We start from the raw sequence: 25,965 nt of genomic DNA, 5'->3' as shown, positions 1-25,965 counted from the left end.
TAATTTTGACTCACAAACAATTATGTCTTCCACATTTGACACCTTTTTGTTTGGTATGAGTCCAGAAAGCCTACTGACTTCTGTATCTCCATCACCACCATGAGCTGCATTCATTATTTTGGTTACTCGTCAGAATTTGCATGAACTTTTGAGTAACTTTTTGTTTTGAACTCATCATCAGGATAAATTCTCATTTTTTAAATTGAACTATTCAGTGAATATTAGCATGCTAAAGCACTTAAACTTACAATACAAAATTGAGTCAGTCTGCCATTTTACTCAGGAAATGTTACCACGCTCACTTAAAAAATGTAAAACTTGACCATGAACAAAATGTAGACGATCAGTGGCTTGTATCAGAAGTCATGATGTCATTAGTTTCATTCAAGCAGGCAATATTTTAATGCGTCACCAGCTGTATGAGCTTCAAAAAGACTCAGTAATCCAGCATTCATCAAGATACCGTTGTGTGATTAGTCTTTTAGTAATGAGCTGAGATTGAATGCTGCCACCTTCATCCAGCTCTCTCTTTCTCTTTCTACTTTGCCCACATTTCAGGGGTTTTTTTAAGTGTGTATTCATGTTTGAGTGAATCTCTCTTAGATGTTGTTAACGTAACTATCTTGTAATTCCAACTTCATGAATAAATGTGATTTTAAAGATTAAAAAAAAATGTTTTTCTTAATTTTTTCTGGGTTTTTTTAGTATGATAAATGTTAAAAGGTTAGATGTTTCTTTGTTCAGAAAACGCACAGTACTATTTATTGAAAATCCTCTTTACGTGAATCTCTTTTGGATTTTGTATCAATGTGATTATTTTGTAATTTGACTTTTATGAATAAACGTAATGTTAAAAATCAAATCAAAATCAAATCTCTCTCCCTCTCTCTCTCTCTCTCCCTCTCTCTCTCTCTCTCTCTCTCTCTCTCTCTCTCTCTCTCTCTCTCTCTCTCTCTCTCTCTCTCTCTCTCTCTCTCTCTCTCTCTCTCTCTCTCTCTCTCTCTCCCATGAAACCAATCTGCAGTAAAAGTCACTGTAAAAAAGTGTTCGCTTCATAGAAACTGGATCCCTTTGCTCCATTCCTCGTCTTCCTATTTTAACTCTCCATCTTTTCCTTCTTTCTCATCCTGTCGTACCATTCTCACTTCTTTGCCATCCTCTCTCTCTCTCTCCAGTGCCACCCCTGCCTGATCCTCCTTTTCTCCCTCCTTTCATGCCCTTACATTTTTTCTGTCTCTCACTCCCTGCTGTTATTCTCCCCTTTAACCCCCTCTCACCCTCATCTTTGTCTCTGCTCCCCTCTTCCTCTGTAGTCCTGCAACCTGTGGAACCAATTAGAGCTCATAAGCGGCGGCCTTTTGCCACTGTCGTGTGTTCAGTTTTACCTGCTGCTCCAAAAGGACCTCGACTCTAAATGTGACCACCACTGTCCCGCCTGTCACAGTGGGTGGGTTTGAGATGGTGGGATAGGGGGAGTACGTGACCACAGGAGCTCAGGGACCACCAAGCCTCTTCTGAACCCTGCCCTCAGTAAAATCTTGAATGTGGACCTTACCTACTTTGACAGGGAAAGACCGAAAGACAGTAGAGTCTTTTTTTTAAATAAAATTTTGTGAGGGAAGCTGAAAAAAAATATAATCCCCTTACTTTGCTGTCCAGTTTTACCTTTTATGTGTTATTATGTTGCAGTCCTGTTTGGATACGGTTCACCTTTAGGGGTAAACAAACTCCTCTTTTAGCACCGGACTGCCTCCTTTCACCCTCTTTTCACCCTCACCACAACCATCAGGAATGCTTTTAACAATTCACAGTCGGACGCAGAGCAACACGGGACACTGGGAGATTGTCGCATTCCAAGGGGGAGCATTTTTTAGTCCCTCTTCACGTGTCAATCAACGACACTATCTCCTTGTCGCCCCTTTTAACCCCCTCTCTTTAAGACACACAAACACCAAAATACACCAACGGTGAGCCTGCAGCCCGCTTCGTGTCTCAGCTTAAGGACACAGTTGTCGATGCGTTAAGCACCTAAGAATGTGAGCCTTATGGCGGGTGAAGGACACACAAACAGTTTTCTCAGACTTCACACGAACTACTCCTCCACCTCCAACATCTGTGATGTGGGTCACTGAGGAGCACCTCTCCTCTGGTGAAATGCAGAGAGCAGCAGGTCTCTTTTAACAAGGAGTCCCGGTAAGAAAAAAAAAAAAGCAAGTATAGGTTTCCAGCCTCATAACTCATCTCAACCAGTTAGTTTTTTCCACATATGATGATTTCTTGCAGATTTGGTCCCAGAGTCTCAACTGTTGTTCATGGAAAACATGCAAAACACTGTAAAATCAATCATAACATGAAATCCTATATTTTTGTAGCTTGATTTGAAATGATAAGCATAAAATCGGGGCTGGGAGGTCACGCAGATTCACGCACGCTCACAAATACGGGCCAAACTTTCAACAGCTCTGCTCCTAACACACACATTCTCCCCCTTACAGTTGGGATAACAGTCCTGGTGAAATTCTTTGGCACGATATGGATGTGTTGAAAGCACCTGACGGGTGTATGACAGTGGCAGTTAATGGCAGGTCTCCTTTAAAGTGGGAGGGGGGAGTGGTGGCGGGATACGTGGTTGATCCATTTGATACAAGCCCTGCTGGACACTTGACAGAAGCTGTCAGTGAGCCGAGAGGAGGGCGGCGCTTATCGATCAAACACCCCTCCTATCTCCCCTTCTGACCTTCACGTCCCGAGGAGGGCTGCTGGAGAGGGGAGACCGTAATGGGAGACAGCGGGTATATGTGACTGGGTGGGGAGGGGTGTCTCGTGATTGTGAACATAAATTAATTACAACATAAGAGTATAGGTACTCAGAAATTGGTCATAATTATATTTCTGGGTTGACATTAATTAATTGACAACAACTAAATATTTCTGACTTTCAATTTAAAACTTACAATACTGGATATGTTACAAAACAGAAGTTGTGTTATTATAGTAAAAATATTTCTTATTTTAATTTTTAATTAATCTCTCGGCAAGATAATATAAAATGTAAAGTACTTTAAATGATTGTGTGTCAAAAATGTTCAAATTACTTTGATAAAGTGAAAACATCATATTTGAGACAAACGAACTAGCACATTTCTGGCATTTTCATTCCTCATTCAAGGAAATTCTGATCAATGTCAAAATTATTGTAAGTCAGTTTTCAGATTTTTAATTCATCAAGTAATCAAATAATTGTTTTGGCAAAAATGTGTGCAACATAAACATAAAAACTTCTGATTTTATCTAAAAAAAAATTAGAGAGAACATCAGATGATTAAAAAAAATCAACCAGCAGTCCTATTTGTAACACTGACAAGTTATATTCTGTATCATATCTGTACATGAGTTAATATCAAGCGTTCTTTGTTTCATATTTAACGTCCTTTAATAATAAATGTGGTGCAGTATAAACTCTAGTTTAATGTAAGTATAAAACTATTTCCTAACAATAAAGTAAATACTTTCTAAAAACCAATTTCAGTATTAAGGACATAACATCCACCCTCAGTGCCTCTTTTGGATATGAACCAACCAGAAGTCTGCTTCTCTGACCTCTATGCTACTCTTCCCCGTCACGCTGGGCCTACAAATATTGTTGGAAACAGTGGGGCTGCATTAAGTAAAATATTTCTGCAGAAAATATTCATGGTATTTGGGGTTTGATGAGAAAGTTTAGAGCCTCTGATAATTCTTATGCATCATTGGGTTGATGCAAAGTTTCTACTTTTGTGAGTATGTGATTGCAGGGGGGACAGGGAGCAGGTCTGCTGTCCTGCGGGGTGAAGGGAGCTGCAGGGTCTGGTGGGTGGGTGGTTGGCTCCCCCTACTGACTCCTGAGCTCCTCACAAAGAGGGACACATTTCACTCACTGTTTTTCCCCCTGTAACGCAGAACGTCCAAACCTAAATTGACAATGTCAGAAAAGTGGATCATAATGAATTCATGTTTTTGCTGCACATGCAATTCTTTATAAGTTGTTTCGAGTCACATGCTGCTTCTTCCTCCCTAACTTCTTTCCTTTCTTTCCTTCCTCTCTCCTTCCTGATCTATAAATACTCTCTCATCAGCAGAACTTGGCTGCAAGGGGCTTCGACCCCCGGCCTCTCTCCATCCAGCAGAGCCATGATTTATGGGGGCTCAGGCTGGCGCTAACCTTGCACTTGAGCCCTGGCAGTATAAATAATGGCAGGTCAGCAGCACCGTGGATGGAGGGGAGAGACTCTCTCCACCTCCATCTCTCTCTTCTCTCTGTCCTGTTATCATCAGTGTGATGGAGACATCATCATCTCGGGGGAGTATAAATAGTGCTGGATCAGGTGACAGTGCCGGCCCTGGCCTTTGATGGGAGCTTTAATTTCATGCCTAATTTCTCTTGGCATGGCGAGGATCGATGCTGCCCTGCTAATGCTCCCAATCCCTCTGCTTCTCTCTTCTGCAGAGACAGAGAGAGTAAAGAAGGACAAATGTTCACTTCTGAGTGATGTGCATGCGCCAAGACATTTAGCTTACTTGTAAACACACACTTAAAAACATCCATCACACTGTCCAAATGTTTAGACAAATAAATACCCAGTCAAGACACACATGCGGCTCTATTTCTGCATCCGCAGATGACTTGAAAGATCGATACAGCTGGAACAGATAGCTTTAGAAATAAGAGCAACAAGCAAAATATAACAACACAGCCACCCACCTGTGTGTTGTGTGTGTGTTACACATTGCCACAATGATAAATAAAAGCCCTCGGTCCCTCACATGAAGCCTCAGGGAGGCATTGAACTCTAGCCCCTCCATAATGACTTTGTCTACCTATCGATCGGGCTATGATCCATGTACTGTAATTCTTATATCATCAGCCCCAGCCCCTGCAATAACTCCAAGTCATATTTCGGGGCCTCCCGTCCACTTGACAACTTAATGATGCAGGGGTCCTTGCTGAGTTTGCTCCCCTCGCTCCCTTCCTCCCGCAGGGCTCTACTTTCTCCTTGTTCTTTCAGACTAATATCAGCAAAGGCACATAGAAGCTGTTCTCTTTAAGGACTTCACTTTCTATAACCACATATCTTCTCCTCTTCACCTCTGTGTGCTTGCAGTATAGCGCAGGGCTAGCGTTCAGGACTGCTGTGCATCTGTCTACAATTTGGAACACAGGCCCTGCAGGCTCCCGGGGGGAAGCAGCTGTCCCTCTTTAGACCCTGTTCTTTTTCTCTCTTTGAGCCGGGGTGATATTTCATTGTCATTTCAGCCCCTCTCTTCCTAGCCTGGATGTAATAGTGGAAGATATATGGCCCTGCACTTCTGCAGCCTTCTGAGCTTCCTCAGCCTTTTATAAAATACTGTCAGAGTGACAAAACAGCAGCCCTTGGGTGTTCGGGCACAGATGCCCCCCCCCCCATTCCTGAGGCAATTTCTCAATATCCCAGGCTGGTCCTTTTAGCAAAGAGATAACATCTGGTTCCTTGGACAGGAGCTGGAGTCATCCTGGACAGAGTCGTAGCTCATCTATATAGCGCTGTGCGTCTGTAATCTATGGGATGTCTGTCAGCTATGTTTTTATAAGAGCTGATTTAGGGAGCAGCCCCCTAAACCTTGGCACACAGTCACGTGAGCATGGGGCAAGTGGGTGAAACACCTTCTGGTGCTGATCGAGGGCCACCGTAAGAGTTCACAATCTGCACAGAGAGAGGTGGGGACATGGAGCTCTCACTCATTACTGTCTCTGGATGAAAGGTGGGGGGGGGGGCGTAATGGAGCAGACACAATGCTCCATGTTCTATTGAGGTTCTTTCACTTTGTTCTTGTCACCCCATCCTTATGGGCATCTATCTTCTTCATATGCCACTACATCTTAAGGCCGTCCCCACCTCTCCTCCCTCCCGTCTCACTCTGCCCTGCTTGCGCCATCCTCTGCTCACACTCTCATCCTCAAGACACACGGTCTCTATCTCCTCTCTCCTGCGCTCCCCCACCCCCCTCCCCCCCCCCAGCCTTAATTGGGAGTCAGGGAGAGCAGTGGAAATCGCATTAACGCGGGCCCTGCCTGGGTTTGCCATTCATCTTCTTTTTTATTACGCCGCGCCGGGGCTGCCTGGGCTCTGCCGTTCGATTTGTCACCGGCCTCGTTCGCTGATAACAGGCATTTGTCATCGCCTTGCCTCCCTGTTAATGTTATCATCTCCTCCCTGACAGCCGCCCTCCGCCGGGGAGTGCCGGCGACAAAGCACATCCGTCAAGCGAATATTTCCACGGCTAAGGGGAGCGCACACTGCAATAAGCCACATTAAAGCACTCATGAAGGGTGCAGGCCGTGCGTGTGTGTGTGCGTGTGTGTGTGTGTGTGTGTGTGTGTGTGCGTGTGTGTGTGTGTGTGTGTGTGGACACCGGTACACGCCGGGGTGCGCGCTCCGTACGCAGACGCACCCGCGAACACGCGCACCGGAGCGTGTAGTGCGCTTGTCAGAGCCGTAAAGGAGGCGAGTGTGGGGCGGTGGTGGGGAGGTGTGTGTGTGGGGGCGACAGGGAGAGGAAGAGGTAATTTGTTGCAATTAATTACGCAGTGAGTGTGGCTTTGTTGTGTGGGAGAGCATTTTATCTGTTGGAATGCTTCCTTCGCCAGGCTGTGATGCTATTTGTTTGATTTATGGCCTCTGCCTGCCCGAGGCGGAGTGAGCCTGCGTGTGAGTGTTGGTGTTATCACATGTGCACAATGCTGTGGCATTATCCAAAGAAATATACTGTAGTCTAGGTGACAAGGAGCCCTTTGTTTGGGAGTAGTGTTACATATGAACAGCCAGTCTGACCCTGTGTGTCCTCTCTCAGGACTCAAACTCTGCCGTCCATTTGTCATTCAGCAGAAAATCAACAACTCCATAGGCTGACTCTCAATCACTTTGCTTGCCCCCTCCTTTTCCAAGCAGGGAATGCATGTCTGAAAGTGCTGCGACGCCAAGATGGACCGCAATGAACAGTAGAGGTTTGGTCATGTTTCTGGTCGACCCTCTTGTTCCTTTCTTCATTTCTTTTTCTCCTCTATGGTGTCGGGACAGGCGGGGATGTGGCAACATTTATCCATTCTACCTCAGCTGGGGGTTTGCAGGGCCCTTGTGCCGGCTGACAGATGGATCAGACACCCTGAAGGCAGTGGGAAGAGATAAGAGGGAAGCATGCCACTTGTCATCCTTCAAGATACTACAGTATATGACTCTCAAATTTGCAGTACGTCACATGGTATGGAAAACCATCGCTTGCAGGCGGTTGGAGTCAGGATGATTTTACACACCGAACAACGTGATTGTTTCTGTGATTCCTCACTCTATTATCAAACAGCATGCAAGTTTCAGGCGAGGATTATAGCTGCCTTGACTTTAACTCAAAAAATCTCTATTCAGTAACTGACTTCGTCACTACAGGGTCCAGAAAAGGAAGACAAGCTCATGATGAAAATAACCAGTTAATTTACTGAGGAGGCATTGGGGTGTTGGTTTGGCTTTTTGCTTATTTCAAACCTCGAGATGTTCAGAAGTTTTGTTGTGTTCCTGATTTTCTCAAATCAGCTCTTCTGGTAATCTTGTCCAACATTTACGTACCCAGCTGGTACAGAAATGACGAGTCATGTAAGTTCAATTTTCTTAGTTTTGTTTTGTTTTGTTTTTTTGTTTTTTTTTGAGCCAAAAATCTGCCTCCTAGCTGCTGAATGTTTTTCTAACACATTGATGAGACATAGTGCAGTAGGGAGCATTCATTCTGAATTATAGTTCCTTTGTAATGTCTGATTTCAATTAGCTGCATTAATGGCTTAAGTTATAGTAAATGTAAAATTACAAAATCATAAATAAAACACATTTACACATGTACTGTGTAATAATACTTGTTATATAATGCATAATAATTTTCAAGGGTAAGTAAAATGCAAAAAGAAAAAATGCTGCATCATCACTGATGCCGAAGGCAAATAATTAAAATTAAATAATTACCGTTAGCAACCTCAGTGAGTAAAACATGCACAATTTATTAAAAATAAAAGTTTGAATGCATCTTTACAATTCTTTTTTTTCACTGAGATGGAAACAGAGAGTCAGCATCACCTTTACATCTCCTCTGACTCTTTCATACACTCATCATTATTATGTTCTGAATTGGATGAAGTAGAGGAGAGGAGTATGGAAACAGCAACTACTCATCAAATTATCGGGCAAATCTAAATAAATCAACAGATTAAGATTTTAATTTTTGAGTTATTTTATAATTAGAGAGGAAATAGTGCAGAATAATGTTTTTTTTTACTTGATTATTTGTTTGATGCATGGAGGGGAATTCTGCTTTTTTGATTTCATATCAGTTAGTTAAAAATAAAGTTCAAATTGACCGCCAGATGAAGTGTTTTGGTAACACAGATGAGCTACCACATATTTAATACGGCACACCAGGAATGTGGCTTTCTTCATATGTGTAAGTGATTTCATCCATAATGTTGTCCCCAGCATTGGTTTGTTGATCACACAAATATTCCTGGGTGGATTCTTGTGTTACTTGGTGGGAGGTTTTGCCATGTGACAGAAGTATGGGTTGGAGTGGATCCAAGAAGAACACGTGATTTTTACACCAGTTCCATCTACAGTGGTGTCGAGTTTTGTGTTCATAGCTGTCATTGCCACATACAACACATACAGCAGTGAAAAATGGCTAAACAACATGTGTGTATGATGTAATGATCCTTAACAAACTATAAGTCCATGCATTTGGATGATATTTCCAATAGCCATTATTTTGAGCTCCCTTTGTGAAAAAGAAACAAAACTGAATGAAACATTGAAAGAAAGACAAACAAACACAAGTTTTAAAGTCTTGTGAAGATATTCACATTAATCAGAACACTGTAAACATACATCAACAGTAATTGTTGCATTATTCTCAGTGGAACATCAGAGGAACATACGTACATTCCTTCAGTACAATGACAGAGATGTGTACATAGAGGTGTTATTATTAGGTAATTAACATATTCCCTCACCACTGATTAACAAACAAATAAATTCATCATGGGACACATTTAAAAAAGTGACACTAATGAGATCTGAACTTGTAACGGCACTGTGAGGAATCAGTTGAGACCCAGTAAAAATGGTATAAGATGCAGAGAAATGGGTTAAAATGCCACTGGTGGTTGACTAGAAATCTGTGACCGTGTCATTCTAGGCCCACATAGCTCAGGCGTTCCATTCACACTGATTTAACAGGGATTACTGTGTGTGAAGGTCTGCATGACCCAACAAACCCATATTTCTTCTTGTAGTTTTCTCATGAAGAAGCAGATCTCTTGGTGGCCACAGAATTATTGTTCATTGTGTTTGCTAAGGGTTCCGTAACCATTCATCAGAGCCATTTTAAGATGATCATTGGAAGTCAGCTCATCTTTGTCGATGTTGTTGTTGGCAGCGAACATCTGGCTGATCTCCATGAAGGTTTTGTTCTTTGTCTCAGGTATGACGAAAATTGTGTAGATGGCCACCAACCAGCAGATCGCGCAGAAGATGAGGTAACAGTAGGGACCTGTCGCCATCTGTGGTGGGAGGATACGAGGAAGTCTATTTTTATGAGTCAAAGTAATTACATTATTTTGCCCTCATTGTGTTTTGCCTCTGGTAAGTACCAAGTGTAGAGAATAATAAAAATGAAAAAACAGCATTCTGATCCTGGATCACTGGCATCAGCAGGTTTCAGGAATCGCCGAGCAGTGGTCATTATTAAAAATCCTGATCAGAGCACTTTTAATACACTTGACCAAAGAAAACAAATACAGTTATTATTGACCAAGGAAATCGGATGGAGATTATTTTGGAACCAAACAATTGTTAACCATCAATATCTACATCAAAACAACAATCCAGCTAGGAGACATGAGATTTGATTAAAAAGTAGAATCATTAAACAGGCGGTAAAGAGGCCATGAAGGAACATTGTGTATGTACATATCCAGCGTATCCAGAGAAACATCAGGATTAGGAGTTGTGTCCAGTCAGATCGAGTCTCAACTCTGCCTTTAGTTCTATTTGATTCTTCTCCTGCAATCTATTTGTCTCATAAGAGGCTAACTGCTCTGCTACATCCACCATCAGTTGTTTACCTGTTGCCTGTAATGTTAGCTTCTTCTTTTTTTGTTTTTGCTAATAAACAGGTTCCTGCTGCGGGTTCAAATCACATGCAAGCCCATGTTAAAAAGACAATATTGATTAGTGCAGCTTTAAAGAGGATATTGAATTCTGGAGGGAACTTTAAAGGGTTAGATTAACAAAGCAACAGAAAATAAAGTATCTATGACTTTATGCATACTATTCTTTCATGACAGTTGTAAAAAATAGTTGTCTATTTCTATGGCAGTGCCTCCAACTGAGTTCAATACAGAGGCCTACAACAAAACGGGTACATCAAGATTTTGATCTATCTGAAGCTGTTGTGTTTTCATGTTTTACGTGAAATTGAAAGAGTTATTTATGGCTCTTTTGATGACAGACAACCTCAGCTTTTTAACATTGACAGTCAGAAATAATGCGATTTGATTGTGACGACACTGAGAACAACGGGACGCAACAAGGTCACCATGTTAACAGGATATTTTCTTACCATCATAATCACCCTGTGTCTGACATCATGATGCAACGCCGAGTTTAACTCATGATTGTTTATTAAAAAAACAAAAACATTTGAGTCTTTTCAAGGATTTTTGGAATGAATCATTTTGCTGTGGTCAGAAGAACAAAGAATTTAATTTTGCACTGACCTCTAAGAAGGGAAAGACGAAGCCGATGGTGAAGTTGGACAACCAATTGAGACAACCAGCCACAGTGTAGGCAGCCGGTCGATGGGACTGCTTAAACAGCTCCGCAGTGATCAGGAAAGGGACTCCAGCTGCACCAAACGTACGACAAGATGAGGTTTGAGGGACAGAATCTGACAACAACAACCCTCCCATTACATTCTGGTTCTCTCCACATACAGCTGGTCTAATCTGACGAGGTATCGTATTAACCTGCCACAAAACAAATCACATTTAACCACTCGTACAACCTTATGGATCTAGTGGGCATTGTGATGAAAATCAGCGTATTAATTCATCAATTAGTTTATCAATACTCCCACCCTGTACTATTCAAAATAAACAGAACATGATATAATGAATGCTCAATGTTCCTACTGCCCCACTGTTAATAATGATGTGTTTTTATTAGTTGGTTATCACAGATTGACAGCAGAGGAAGATGATTGTCAGTTATGCAATAGTCCAACTTAAATCAAAAGAAAGAGAAAAGGGTGATGGCAATTCATTAGTTTGATATGCAGGATTCTCTGAGATGTTGTCTTAACTTTAAACAGATAATTCTTCATTGTTAGAAGTGAAAGCTACGAAGGAGAACTATGCATTAATATGCTCTAATGATGAGCTTTCCAAATGATGCCCTCATTATCTGTGCATGATAATTGCATAGAGGAAGGTTTAATATTGTCGAACCAATAACTATGCCATAATTTGTCAACATCTGTGCTATGTATGGGTTGGTGGTGGTGGTGGTGGGGAGGTGGCGTGGGGAAGGGGGTGGGGGGTGGGGGTGCATGCAAGGTTTCGTCTGAAGGAAACCGTATTCATCACGGATAGCTTATGAACAATGAGCCATTAAAAGTGTAATTGCAGCAACAGAAATCCTCGTCCGCGCGCCGAGGCACAGATTTTTGCTGGCTTGACGAATGATGCTATGTAAACGAGATTCATTCTAATTCATCATCCTCACAGGTCCACTCAACGTGGCTCCCAAAGTTGTAAAATATTGCCTCTTAATTCACTTCACTCAACTCATCCAGTGTACAAATGGCTGTGGGAATGGATGTAGTGTGGCAGTTATGATTTCCCAATTTACAAGACTAATGAAATACAATATCTCTTCACAGTCAGAGGAAGAGGAAGGAGGGAGACTTCCTGGCATTTGGATTCAGTGCTTGCTGTGGTGCGACCCTCCAGCAGGGAGCAGTATTATCTTGCAGACAGGCCGGCCCCCCCCACATGTGGTGCAGTGCATGTGACCTGCAATGGCTTATTGGAAATTTATAAAGGGAGGTTCCATGCAACATGCAGAGAGGACGGCGCTCACCTGGGCCTATGCAGAAGCCTGCAATAATCCCAACAACGCAGCCAACGCTGATGTAGCGCATGAAGGACAGCTGCGCCTGAGATTCATCCAACACAATCAGCATAGATTGGTTTGCAGAGGTACACAACTTTTAACTGACAACCTTGAATCATTCTGATCATGTATGTTAGTTCCACAGTGGTGATGTGGGTCATATAGCTGTAAAGGTCACGTTTGTTGCCTTTTGCCTCATCCAAAACAATGCGTTATACATAACTTAATGGAATACTCGTATTATTCTTAGATTGTTGGGGTGTGAGATGATGCTTTACCTGGAACAGCACAGACACAGTGATCCCAACGCAGCAAATTCCCATGAAGATGAAACCGCCAATCATCAGAGGTCTTCTTCCCACACGCTCAATAGTAAAACACTGCAGGATGGACAAGCAGGCAACAGCAGATATGAATTGAGATAATCAAGAAGAAGGAGACAGAAGCAGATAGAGAGCATGCACACTAACATTAGCTGCTGATCAGTATCTGATCATTCACGACCACATGCTGATTTGGGTCTAAAAATGTTCTCAAGTTTATCTTCTAGCAATTAATTATCTGGTTTTAATATTGTTGTTGTTATTTTGGAGTTTAGCACATCCAGAGTAAGAGAATGGCATTAAAATGGAAAAGGATTACAAATCTTTACCTTGGATCTGCTGATCCTGGTTTTTTAAGCACCATATAAAACAGTGTTGTCCTAATAATGCCATTTCAATGTGTCATGTGAAGTGTAATAAAACATCTCACTCCCAGCATCCCGGAGATGACCTCAATGGCGCCAGTTCCGACTGTTGTGTACTGAATATAAGGATCTGGGATTCCTGCATTCTTAAAGATGTCATTTGTGTAGAACCAGATCTGAAATTGACAGTGACATGAAATCTTAATCATTATGATTGATGGACTGATCACACCCACACAGACAGATGGTTTGAAACTCAAAATTTGTCTAAAGGCCCCTGTGCTTTTTTTTTTGTTGATGTTTCCACATGATTCATCAAAGCGATCATTATCATCACTCTGGCCATCACTCACGCATTTGAGACACAGTGTTTCATCAGTATAGCCATCTGACAGGTGCTCCCTTTGAAACTAATTTGTGTAATCTCATTAATCACACTTGCCAATGCAACATCCATCATTGACGAAGGGCGGACCAGATCGCAGTTGACGTAGTTAAATGTTGTCTTGCTGACTTAGTAAACATACATTTACTATTTTGTCACCATTGCAGAGCTGAAGTGTGAGTACAGAAGCAAAAACACAGAGGAGGATTTCTATTGATCTGAATACATTAAATTAAAAAAATTAACTACAATTCTTAACTGCATTGAATCCCTCATTTCACAGTTATATTCCAGGTAAAGTGTTCCCTCTGAGACGTCCTTCAGCTAGTCATGGCCAAAGATCATGTGTCCCTGGACTAGCTGATGGTTGTGGTCCCCCCTGGATATGGAACATGGTCTTCTCCTGATTACATGGCCCCGGTTCTCCTCACCTGACCAAGCTGACTAATCTGAATCCCTTAAATTTGAGGCCTTCTGGGATTGTTTAGCTGAAATCTATTACCATCATCATCATCACTACCTTCACCACTGTCAACATTTTTTAAATTTTTTTATCTTGTACTGATCCCCTAGGGGAAATTAGTAGCACACTTGTGTTGGTCACACATGCGTATATGTACAGTATGTTGTGTACAAGCCCCTGTAACATACACACACATGCACACACACACACACACACACACACACACACACACACACACACACACACACACACACACACACACACACACACACACACACAGGGGGCCTGTAGGCATGCAGTGGGCAGTAGAGTGGTGGACAGCTCCTGCTTGGCGCGCCTGATTGAGTAACTTGTAAAGGGGGACGGCGCCTTGCTCAATGGAGCCTCGGCAGTGCTCAGGAGGTGAGCTGACACCTCCCACTGTCAGCTCACACTCCAGGTGGCTGGGCGGGAGCGGGAATCGAACCGCCGATCTTGGGAACATTGGACGACCCACTGTACCGCTGAGCCGCTGCCGCCCCATAAACATAAAGACCATAAATCCAAATCTATATATTGGTAACAGCTTCAACGCAAGTCATAAGATGTCTGAAGATATGGCTGTACATGTCTTTCTTTCCACTGTGTACTCAGAATTTGTCCTGATTTTTTTCATCGTACTAGTGTCCCTCTCGGAAACAGCAGAGGGCCTTAGTCAGGAGTACCCCTGTTACAAAACAGTATTAGCATGTGACTCAGTGTGCGCAGAGATTCCATCCACACGCAGAAAATGGAGAATAAAGATGTATTTGACTTTCAGTGTGGATGGCTGGGCCTTCTCAAGTGAGGTAGGACCAGGAGATAATTAGGCATGGTCCTGAAGCCCCCTGCTTAGTCACTTACTGGCTACTTGTGAAACTGGTGCACAGACAAGAGGAAGTGATGATGGCATTAAGTCGCACTCCTATAATAACTTCAGTCTTTTAACATGAGAACGCCTGCATAAAAAGACAGAAAGGACAGCCAGCCCAAGACGCTTTTGGCACTTACTGCATCGATACCAGAAAGCTGCATGCCGATGTTGACGACCGCGATGGTGATGACCTGCCAGCGAACACAGGGGTCTTTCAGCAGTCTGCAAACAGAGATGGTGCTGATGGAGGACAGAGAGCGCTGTTCCTCCTCCATCTCCATAATCTCCACCTGGATATTTCCTCTAGTCCGGAACTGTTTTAGGGCTGAAGCAAGGATAAAGTTGAATAGCTAACATCAACTTAAAATTCATCAGGGAACAGGAGTTACAATACCATCCGATCGGATGAGGAAGAGCAGCGGTGGATTTTATGATCTGATTGATCATCATGAAAGGGTGATAATGTTTTACGTAATCATAATAGCGACAAAGATAATGAAAAGTCTGTTTTCTAACCTGCAATGGTGGCGTGAACATTTCCCTTCTCGATCAATAGGTATCGTGGACTCTCTGGAAACCATGGCAACAGTATCAGTTGGATCATGGTGGGAAACACCACCAGGGAAAGGAGTAGAGGCCAGTGTTCTTCCTGTGGAGAAAAAAAGCCATCAGCTTTGACTTATCAGCCCATCATATCTAATAAATACGCCCTGTGAGAGAAATGGGATGAAAGGACTTTCGAGATGGAGAGAGATATTTAAAAGCTGCCTTATTTAAGCTTCATTTTTCTGTGCTGCAGTTTCATATATCAAGAACTCTCCTCTACTGTATCAAACTGGGTGATGGAAAGTTCTGCATGAAAAAGGAAGATGAAATGGAGAAGGATGTTATACAATACAAATGATGTTAATCAAATCATGACCCTGATTCCAAAAAACCCCCCTGTGAAACAAAAATAAAATACAAATCAATAATCTGTTTGTAATCTTCCTTTTTTGACTCTTGAGAACAGCAAAGACAATTTAAAAGTTTTCCATCTTCATATGAATTGTTTTTTATAAATAAATATACATACCAATTATTTTGGTCACATGATTTGATTTGATTTGATTTGATTTGATTTTGATTTGATTTGACATGACACATGTCTGTGTAGAACTGTGTAGTGTTGGAAAACCATGACCCAGGTACCTTTCCCAGTAGCTCAGAAAGTCCCAGGACCTGAGCGATGAAGACTCCCAAACAAATGTGAATGCTTGGAACGAGACCCAGGAATCCACGCAGGTTCTTGGGGGCAATCTCACCGAGGTACATCGGCACCACACTAAGAGACATCCCTGTGAAAGGGAAGAATGTCATCCATTCAACATAAAATCTACTTTTTCACCTCTCAACAAGTTTGAGAGGTGAAAAAGGCAAAGAAAGCTTTAAGAAAAAATGTATCCGTTCCTAATGATTAAGAATCCCTACAATTTGTCTGGTCTGATTATGTCAAATCATTCAGACATAGAGCTCGTTCTGATTTACATAATTATTGTTTGAACCAGGTCCGACTTCGAGCCACTGAACCAAAGTTTTTACCCAATGACAGTTTGAAAAGAGGTTTGGATCCTTTCTGCCCTGAAGAGTCTAATTGTTGGCTTTACCAGATAAAACCAGAGCAAGTACATTCAAAAAAACTCAACAAAACCAAGGATCTGGTGACAAACAACTCCTGCATGGTGATTAAAATCAGGTTGAGCATCATCAGAGTCATGTTCTAAGTTCACGTTATGCTAATGCAGCTGATTGTGATACAACAATGAACAGATCTGATGCGGATATGCTCAGTTAGTGTGAAAGATTCAGCATGCAAGCAACTGTGAATTAAGGTCAATATCTATATATAAACAGCTGTAACTGATGGTCAGTAAAGTGTTTTTTTACACCACATTATGATGTCAACAAAGTTGACCTTTGACCTTGTTATAAAATGTCATCATGTTATTGCGTGAGCCACCCATCCATCCATCCATCCATCCATCTTCTTGTAGGCGAGACAATCAGTATCATCTTGTCTACAACTGTTTATCTGTGGGTCATGGGTCTGCTGATGTCTATCCCAGCTGGCTACTGTTGACAGTCACACCCGAATGAGACGCCACCTCATCATGGCGATTCATGGAAGACAAACAACCTTCCATATTTACAATCACACCTACAGACAATTTGACGAGATCAATTCTCCTAAGCTGCATGTTGAGGTGGGAGGAAGGTGGAGAATCCAGAGAGGAACCAGGCAGACACGGGGAGAACATAAAAACTCCACACTGAAAGGAATAGAACCCAGAACCTTCTTGGTGTGAGGCAACAGCACTACTCACGGCGCCACCGTGCCGTCCCGCATTAGACATTTGTGTGGAAATTTAATCAATTTATGGCTTGAGTTCTTAATTTATGAACAACTGTGAAAACGTAGATGCTCCAGATCTAATCCATTTATCCTTGAGTCCAAACTGTAACAAATTAAAAATAAAATCCATCCAGGAAAACTCGGGTATCACGTTTATGAGATCAGAACAATCGGATTTTTAATGTTATATCAATGTGAATGTGAATGTGGTTAATCATAAGTCAGGCAGGCCTACCTGAGTGTATGCCTATGATGAAGCGTCCAATGATGACCATTGCAGGCATCCTACACTGTCTGCTGAAACCCATAAGAGCCCCTCCGATGAACACCAGTACGGTGGCTCTCACCAGCGTCCCTTTCCTGTCGGGCACACAGTTCATGCTTCATTCATCTGTTTTAAGGCACAGGCTGATGGCAATTTAAAAGGCACACAAATGCAATAGGTACGTGTTTTTAAAAAAAAACACACCTTCCATATTTGGTGACTAGTCTGCCCACCAGTAAAGCCCCAATCATCCCGCCAATGGCAAAGACGGACACAGTGAGGGAGTACAAGACGGTGAGAAGATCCTCGTCTACATTCCAGCTGTAATTTTCCATCAGTGTCTCATTGTAGAAGTTTTTAATAAACTGGTAGAAGAAATAAATAAAAATAACAGTTGATTCATCATTTTAAAATAGCCAAATTCATTGCAATGCACAGTACCAGTGGGATTACAAACATAAGCTCCCCTTTTTCCAACAAGTGAATCCCGGTACAGCGAGTAAAAAGGTAACTCATACAGTACGTCAGAGCCTCGCGACTTCACAATATAAAGCAGCAAAAACTGAATATCAAAAACACACTCAAATCTAGCAAAAGGAACCGACAGATATTACATTCAGCATGAATGACAGTGAAATTCATGTGACTTTCTTTTTTTTTTTTCCCGAGTTAACAGGAAGTTCATTATTTCCCCACCACGATTTTAATCCTTAAATTAGTCTTGAAACTCTTTACAGCATGTGTCCAATTTTTCCCAACAATGTGAGCATCTCTACCACGTGCAGTGAAGTGTGTTAAGTGGCAGCCTGAACAGGAAATAAATTAACTGTGACGAGTGAAGTTTGAATTTAGTCAAGGCACAAACCAGCGTTCTAAAGGAGAAAGTTTTTACAAAGCATATTACAAAATTTACTAGAATATTATTTATTTATTTATTTAGATAAAGATCAGGTGAAAGTAGCCAGAATATAATTTTTCTTTACATGGGCCCGTAAATATTTGCACACATTGTCATGAAGTGTCATTTCTTGTCTTTGATCACAGGCATTGGCAAATATTTCATTTAGTCAGTAAAACTCCTAAATTGATGTTTAACTTTTAATTTCATTATTTATTTGAATTTTTTACAGACAATAAGGGGGACACATGGGATTTGCGCCCACAACTTAAGTATCAAGAAATCTGATCTTTCCACTGTTAAATAAGGAAAATTTCCTCTTTGGCCGGAATCAGATAAATATCAGATCTGATGCAGCAGTTGAACAGTCATACTGGAATTCATGTGACTTTTAAGCCGCTCTGCTTCACCATTCGTCACACATGTACTGGAGGAATCAAACAGCTGTCTGTGCCCTCAGCTTCTTTTCTTTCTTTTGCTGCACATAAACACAGAAAGTGTTAATACTTCCAGCTTTCAGCGGACTCCATGGTTACCTGTGTGCAGCAGCAAAATGCATGCAATTTCATTGCTACCGTTCTTTTGTGCATTCCAACAGTATAGGGCTCTGGGTATGCATCAGTTACAGCCTGTACTCAAGTTTGAGAAGGAACCCCACCGGTGAATCTTGGGATGGACCTTTTCCCTCTTTCCATGACGGCACAAAGACTACATTCAGATTACCAGGGTGAATTTACCTTCTTCTGAATGTTTGCTTTTATATGGTGCAAATCAGATCCTTCAGGCTAAACACAAAAGTATGATTTTCTCACATCAGACCTGAGTAACATTTAGATGTGGTCCTAAATGAGAGGCATATCATTCATATCCAATTTGTAGACATAATGTATGACAGAGATTAAAGGAATTCGATGTGAGTGCATGTGTGTTTTGTGGATGCTGTCGTTGCTAGCCAACGGTGGCAGGGTGGTGGAGGAGAAATGACAACAAAAATACAGAACATCCACATTCATTCATTACTAGTATTTCTGTTTTGTTCACACTTGTGTCAGACTTTAGCAGCCATCGCAAAGATTTTGTCTCAGTGACATCAAGAAAAACCTTCAAGCTTTTGTCTTTTTTTCTCTACTGGCAGGGGATTCTGCATAATATAAATCTTCCAATTCAGCTCTGTGGACATAATTATGTCTCTCAATTCTCCAATTAACTGAAACTTTTATCAGATCTAAAATTAGATTTGGATCACACATGTGAAACTACTTTCAGATGACACAGCAATCAACACTGAAGTCACATGGATTTCACCTCACTGTATTAGAAGCAATAAGAAATACATTTGAAGATGAAATGACTTTAAATTCTGCATATAGCGCATGAAGGTAGAAGCCTTTCCAGAGAACAACACACTAGATTTTGAGACGCCGAATCCCACATGATTGTGCGTGCAGAGGTTCATAACCAAGAAGCTCTTCACAGCTAAATCGTTGTACTGTAGCAAATCAAACACGGGGGGAATAGAACACATGATGGATGACAATGAAAGAGCTTTAATGACATGGTGAGGCATACAGTAGCGTAAAAATTTGATATACCACATGACCTCACATGACAATGAAATACAATCCGACCTTTACTGTGTCCATAACATCTAAAAGTCATCCATTATCACATGAGCGGGCAATTTCTGGAAATGCTTGTGCTTCCCAGGGAAAAATGGAAAAGTTAGTGCTCTGATGGAGAATGATGACGGTAAAGTGAAGGATGATGATCACAATGAGGATGTTGATGATGTGTTAGTGACTCAAACCTGTGCTGGCGAGTTGACAACAGCCAGATTGTAGCCATAGAGCATGGAGCTGCCAAAGGAAGACAGGAAAGCAGCTGCCACTAACGGCATTGTGAGGTGCTGAGGAGAAGATGGAGGAAAAAACAGATCAGATACCTACAGATATGCAAAAAATGACCAAGAAGGCAAGAAGCATCTTGGGGCAATAAATGTCTGTATCAAAGTTAGCTTTATGGTGAAGAAGACATCATCAAAAAATTCAATATACAGGTTTGTTGTTGGTAATGTGTAATCTTAGTTGAAAAGTATGTGAAAATCAATAAAACATTCACTGTTTAAGAATGTCCAGGTTGTGAGTCATTATTAGCAAAAACATATCAGCAAAGTGCAAATTATAAGGACTAATAAAAATATTGAAAAGTAAATGTTGCCTGTGTGTTGTGTGTATTTTCAAGGCTTCTGGCATCTAGAAAGAGATTTTCTTTTTCGATTACAGTATTATTACTATTTTTATTATTATTATTATTATCATTATTATTATTATTACTTTTTAATTTGTTAATTTTATGTTTATTTATGGTTATTATTACTTCAATTGTTATTTATATAATAATACATCACAGGAAGAAGAAGAAGTACTGTACTGAAACATGAGCTGGAAGTTTCTGATCTCATCCAAGTCACATGAAACTCAGTCTGTCTTCTTGGTAGTGAAGTAAAGCTACGGGAAGCTTGACTGACTTCCAGGGTTGAAGTTAGGATAATATGCTTTTGAATGTCCGTATCTTAGTGCTGAGCAAAAACCAGTCATTGCACAAACGACCATACAACAACCCCAACAACAACTCTAGGGGACTGTCACCATTTAAATAAAATAAAGTTAAACAATGGATGGATGGATGGATGGATGGATGGATGGATGGATGGATGGATGGATGGATGGATGGATGGCAGGTTAACGAAACCCTGTGATTCTCATTCATCAGTCCAAGCAAAAGCAATTTGCTAATATGAAGGAGTAGGATCTTACTTCACAGAACATTCTCTCTGCTGCCACTGAACAGTAACAGCATAGATTCCTTCAAGCAGTTTGAATTAGCCAGTTAAGGCCGATTAGCCGTCAGATGTGCAGCTCCTCACATGTTACATCGGGCTCTGCTGAATAACTGGACATATATGTGTCATGCAGTTTTTAAGTCTGTATTATCTTTGACCATTTGATTCAGGTTCAGTTCAGATTTTTCCATCATAAAATCCCACTATGTGTTAATGTCACATGAACTTTTCAATTTTCCAAAACTCCAAGTTGACATTTGGTATGAAGTGAATCCTGAAATAGTTTTTGATGAATGGTGAAGACACGATTGATCTTCACTAGACAGTAAAGTCATTGATTGATTACACAGAAGTCAATCAATGTGTTGATGCATTTATCAATCAATTTGTTGATGTGTTTAAAATATATCATATTGACTTTGTCAAAATGACAGAACAGCAGCCCAATGTAAAGAGTTCACCCTCAATCATCGCTCAAGACAAAAACTCACTCACCGAGCTGATCTTTGCATGGTTCTTCAGTATCAGTTCCTCCGCCATTTAAGTCATCAATAATCACTCCTGGTGCGTGTTCTGCTTTTTTCAGTGGAGGACACCTCATCTGCACAACTTTTCACACTCGTTTCTCTGCAACCACATTTGTAGTTTCCAGTGTGACACAGAGGAGGTGTGTCATGATGATGATGATGATGATGATGATGATGATGGGAGGAATGAAGGAGGTCTCAGCATGCATTACGCAGGAGGTTAAGAGGATGGAATCGTTTTACCATGTTCATGGACGATCACATGAGCCAAATGGTTCATCTTGTGTCCCAGAGTGCCCGGCGGTCTTATTAAGTACTGTATGACTTACTGCATCCAGGGCAATTCTTTGGATGAGTGAACTTGAGGGCATGGTTCATATCCAGGGGTAAGATGAGGAGCGACTAAACCCACAGGAGAAAATGATGCTCATTCTAAATGCTCTTTTTTTGTTGTTGCAGATTCTACGAATGACAACTGACTCAAATAAACTTTTTTAAAAATCCTATAAGTAGTACATTTTTATTTATATGTTTATGAATTAATTTCTATTTCTTTGCACATGTAATCCTGTTCAAAGAATCATGAAATAATAAAATTCTGAGCTTTTTACAGTGCTGATTTAATTTCATGGACTCATACTTGCTCTTAAAAATAACATTATAATCTTGTAATAAATGTAACATTCTGAAAACTAAAAAAGGGGAATTTAATTTATATACTGGTAACCTCTTCCACATGATTCATTAAAATACCCTGATAGTATAAACTTAGCGGATAATAATTTTTGATTGTTTATCAGTTGGTTTAAGAGCTCGATATGCAAAAACTACTAACTAGTGAATCCTGGAGTCAGAAGAAGGCCCCAATGGGGGAGGGAATAAGTATCCATTTGCCATTATAGTGCTGAATTTATGATATACTGTATATCCCAAATTTAGTCATTTTTCCCTTGTACTTTATTTTTGAAAGTATTTTTAAAACTTTTCAGCAAAACTTATTCATCTCAAAAATTTTGACATGATCACTGTCCTCTCACCCATACTACTGATAGCAGAACTGATGTTCACAGACATCAGTTCTGCAATCATGTCTTTGTTAGAGACACGGCTAATAAAACTGCACTGATTTCTGGTGTCTTGTGGCGAGGCTCCATTTAATCATTTGACCTTTTTGAGGAAAATACACTTTTTCTTTGAGTTCATTAAATAAAATTCACGAAAAAAAATATTTCCCCATTCTGGCTTATTCGTTTTTTTATTCATCCTAAGCTTGAGACAAATGTATTTTTGCCACCACTGTCATATCATATTTCTATCTTCAGCATCTTTGGGACGACTGGGAAGGAAAATAATAAGGTTTAAGTTAATGAAAACAGTTTATTTTTGTCTTAAAGAAAAAAATTTCTGAGTGGAAATTACTATTTAATCCTTGTGAGAAAAAACCATGGGACTCGACATCGGATGAAACCTTTCTTGTCTTTGAAAGCATGAACAAATGTGAATTCCAAACACATGACTGTGTTGCATGAGCTCCTGTGTGGATCACCTCTTGAAAGGTTTTAGCCACAGTTTCTTTTGTTCCACATGTGACTGTAACACAGCAACTCTGTTTTTCATGTCCTGCACGACCTATAGAAAGGTGTTTTGTACACTTATATGCGTACGGTTTTCATTTGCAAGGCATTTTCAAGTGACAGTAGTTTCAACATGTGTTCAAACATGGATCATTAGCGGCTGATTGTGATGCAACCTGAGATGTATTGTTTCTACAAATAAGAGATTGAGTATAATGAGATGTAAACCCAGTGGCGGTTCTTCACGGCTACTTTTCTACTACCGTGGTACATGATGTGTGATGTGTGTGATCTTCATCCATCAAACTCTTCCCAGCTGCTTTTTCCTACAACTGTATATATTTCTACACAACCAATGTACCTTCAGGAATGTACTCCTTACTTTAGCTCAAGGTGGGATGAGAATGCAATGCAAATAATGGAAATCACTGTAAAATGTCTGTCATCATAATGGTTCGTGTTACAAAAAAAACCCAAAACACAACGCTGACACCATAGAACAAGAGAAAACTGTTTTTGAATTCACAGGAATTAAATATGAAACAGGTTGGATCAATGGAATAGAATAGTTTGAGCTTTGTCAAGAAGGTGTAAAATTATTTCTTATTTTAAATTTATTTTATTAAATTTATAATTTTGTTGTATCATTTTTGAAAACAGTCTGAGCCCCCCCAAAAAAGAAATGATTGTATTCTTATGGTCCTGAATTTTCAATAAATGAATAAAGTTTGACATTTTTGTCACCAAATTTCTTCTTAGATCTCCCCCTGAAGGAACCCGCTCTCTAAAATAGCTGTCATATTCCCCAATATGTCCATAAATGCCTTTTTGGTGCTGGTCAGGTAGTTTGGAATATTTAGAAAAACCTACCTGCCTGCTCGGAAAATGAGGTATATAAGTTACGGGTTGTAAAACCAATACAAAGAGCTGAAAGATACTAAAATGTTCTGCAGCGCTGATGGGAGCTCACTTTTTTAGAGACCACACGCGTTACGCGTTGTGGTTAACTCATCCATTGTTGGTCAGAGATATTGGTGGTTAGAGGGTCACTGTGTAGCAGAGATGAAGATGCTGAGGTTCTCTTTGGGAGTGACCAGGATAGGATCAGGAATGAGTACATCAGAGGGACAGAACATGTTAGAGGTTTTGGAGATAAAGTCAGAGAGGCCAGACTGAGATGGTTTGGACATGTCCAGAGGAGAAATAGTGAATATAGTGGTAGAAGGATGCTGAGTTTTGAACTGCCAGGCAGGAGGCCTAGAGGAAGACCAAAGAGGAGGTTTATGGATGTAATGAGGGAGGACATGAAGGTAGTTGGTGTGAGAGAAGAGGATGCAGAAGACAAGGTTAGATGGAGACAACTGATTCGCTGTGGCGATCCCTGAAGGGAAAAGCCGAAAGGAGAAGAAGACAAAGAAGAGGGGGTTATTGTGTGGGTACATCGTGTCACCCTTTATCCTTTAATTTCTCTTACGCACATGATTCATTTAATCTCTGGATACCTTCTTCCTTTAAAGGCACAGTGATCCTTATGGGACATTGACAGGTGATAATTTCTCCTCTTGAGAACAACACCTTTACCTTTCCATCACGGAAACATCCCTCCATCCAACTGTGCCTTTATTACTGTCCTCCGTATCAGATTGTTTCTGTTCATCAAAAAAAAAAAGGTTGAAACAAACAGAGACATTTGTGTTAGCGTGTAAAAAGCAGTGTAAAGAAATCAAAGCCTCACTGATACAGTTCACAAGGACATATTGTGATCAAAATAATAATTAGGATCAGGAACTACATGATTTAATTTCCTCTCAACAGTGACTGAGCTGTCATTTGATGAATTACCCATCAATTGCATAAGATGCTGAGCTGAAAAACGTGGTGTGTACACGTGCGTATGTGTGCGTGTCTACATGTGCGCGCGTACGTGCGCGCGTCTGTCTGAAAATGAGTCCGCATGCGCTTTTTGCGAGCCAATCATGTATGCGCAGTGTTGTCACATTGGGCGTTTGTGTGCGCGCCATAACCTCACATTAGTGACCCATTATTCTAAAAAGCTCCTCTTGCATCCCGTTGACAGATCATCTGCCTAGAAGAGAAGATATTGTGGCCTTTAATCAGTCAGCCCCCTCCGAGCTGCCGTAGTCTCTTGTGCAGTATTTAAATTCCTCATTTACTCCGTTGCAGTCAGGACGCGCCTGTCCCCCATTGTTCGCTCTGAATAAACTGGGGAGCTGATCGTGTTAAGTGCGGCCGTGATTGATGGCTGGTGATGAAATCTAATATACTTGCCCCATGCCATCGTTTGGCAGAAATAGGATTAGGGAGATAGACTCCGACATTGGCTGACGAAAAGGTGGAAATATACTTTATATTGCTTTCTTTCATTTATTTTTTTTTAAACGGAGTTTTGTGATGGAGTAAACCCCAAACGGATTCTGGAACATTTAAATATTGAGAGATTTGCGAGAGTTGAGGGGAATAGAAATCGCGCCATCGGAGTTCAGCAGAGTTCAGACATTTAAAATGTGAATTTACATGCTCTTATTTAAGCTCTGCATTGACGCTGTGTGCTTGAGACACAACTGCTGATGAACATCTGTGAGATGGAGAGCTCTGGAGGATTTTAGAGCTGTGAGATTTTAGTGACCCCTTGTGGGATTCCAGCTGCAGCTCATGATAACTGACTTTAATTATGGACAGGGAAAAAACACACACGTTTGTGCTAGATTTGAGTTAGTGCTGTCAAATAGGAGTCTTTCTAGTGCAAACGCACATGGACACACTAACAGATGAGGAGATTAAGTCTTGGACTAAACAC

The 25,965-nt window shown here is 40.9% G+C and overlaps 1 protein-coding gene across 1 annotated transcript; it reads right to left on the bottom strand.

Moving 5' to 3' along the window:
* Positions 1 to 8,169: 8,169 nt before the first annotated feature.
* On the bottom strand, positions 8,170 to 21,679 carry slc2a15b (solute carrier family 2 member 15b). The gene is made up of 12 exons (XM_068321958.1): positions 21,542 to 21,679; positions 20,012 to 20,110; positions 17,511 to 17,671; positions 17,277 to 17,401; positions 15,841 to 15,986; positions 15,166 to 15,298; positions 14,787 to 14,974; positions 12,975 to 13,085; positions 12,500 to 12,601; positions 12,189 to 12,264; positions 10,826 to 10,953; positions 8,170 to 9,607 (listed from the first exon to the last, which is right to left on the bottom strand). Exons 1-12 carry the CDS (start codon positions 21,584 to 21,586, stop codon positions 9,380 to 9,382), a joined length of 1,542 nt encoding a protein of 513 aa, XP_068178059.1. The 5' UTR covers positions 21,587 to 21,679; the 3' UTR covers positions 8,170 to 9,379.
* Between the last annotated feature and the right edge of the window lie 4,286 nt (positions 21,680 to 25,965).

This window comes from Antennarius striatus, chromosome 8, assembly GCF_040054535.1.
Source record: "Antennarius striatus isolate MH-2024 chromosome 8, ASM4005453v1, whole genome shotgun sequence".
In the NCBI taxonomy this organism is placed as follows: domain Eukaryota; kingdom Metazoa; phylum Chordata; class Actinopteri; order Lophiiformes; family Antennariidae; genus Antennarius; species Antennarius striatus.
This window is presented reverse-complemented; position numbering and strand designations above follow the sequence as displayed.

What these genes read in the sequence shown, in the direction of transcription:
- slc2a15b (XM_068321958.1), bottom strand. Translation starts at nt 21,586, where the DNA reads ATGGCGGAGGAACTGATACTGAAGAACCATGCAAAGATCAGCTCG. An exon ending in CATCATAGGCATACACTCAG is followed by an intron (nt 15,987 to 17,276) that starts GTAGGCCTGCCT and finishes TCCCTTTCACAG; the next exon opens with GGATGTCTCTTAGTGTGGTG. An exon ending in TTTCTGAGCTACTGGGAAAG is followed by an intron (nt 15,299 to 15,840) that starts GTACCTGGGTCA and finishes TTTTCTCCACAG; the next exon opens with GAAGAACACTGGCCTCTACT.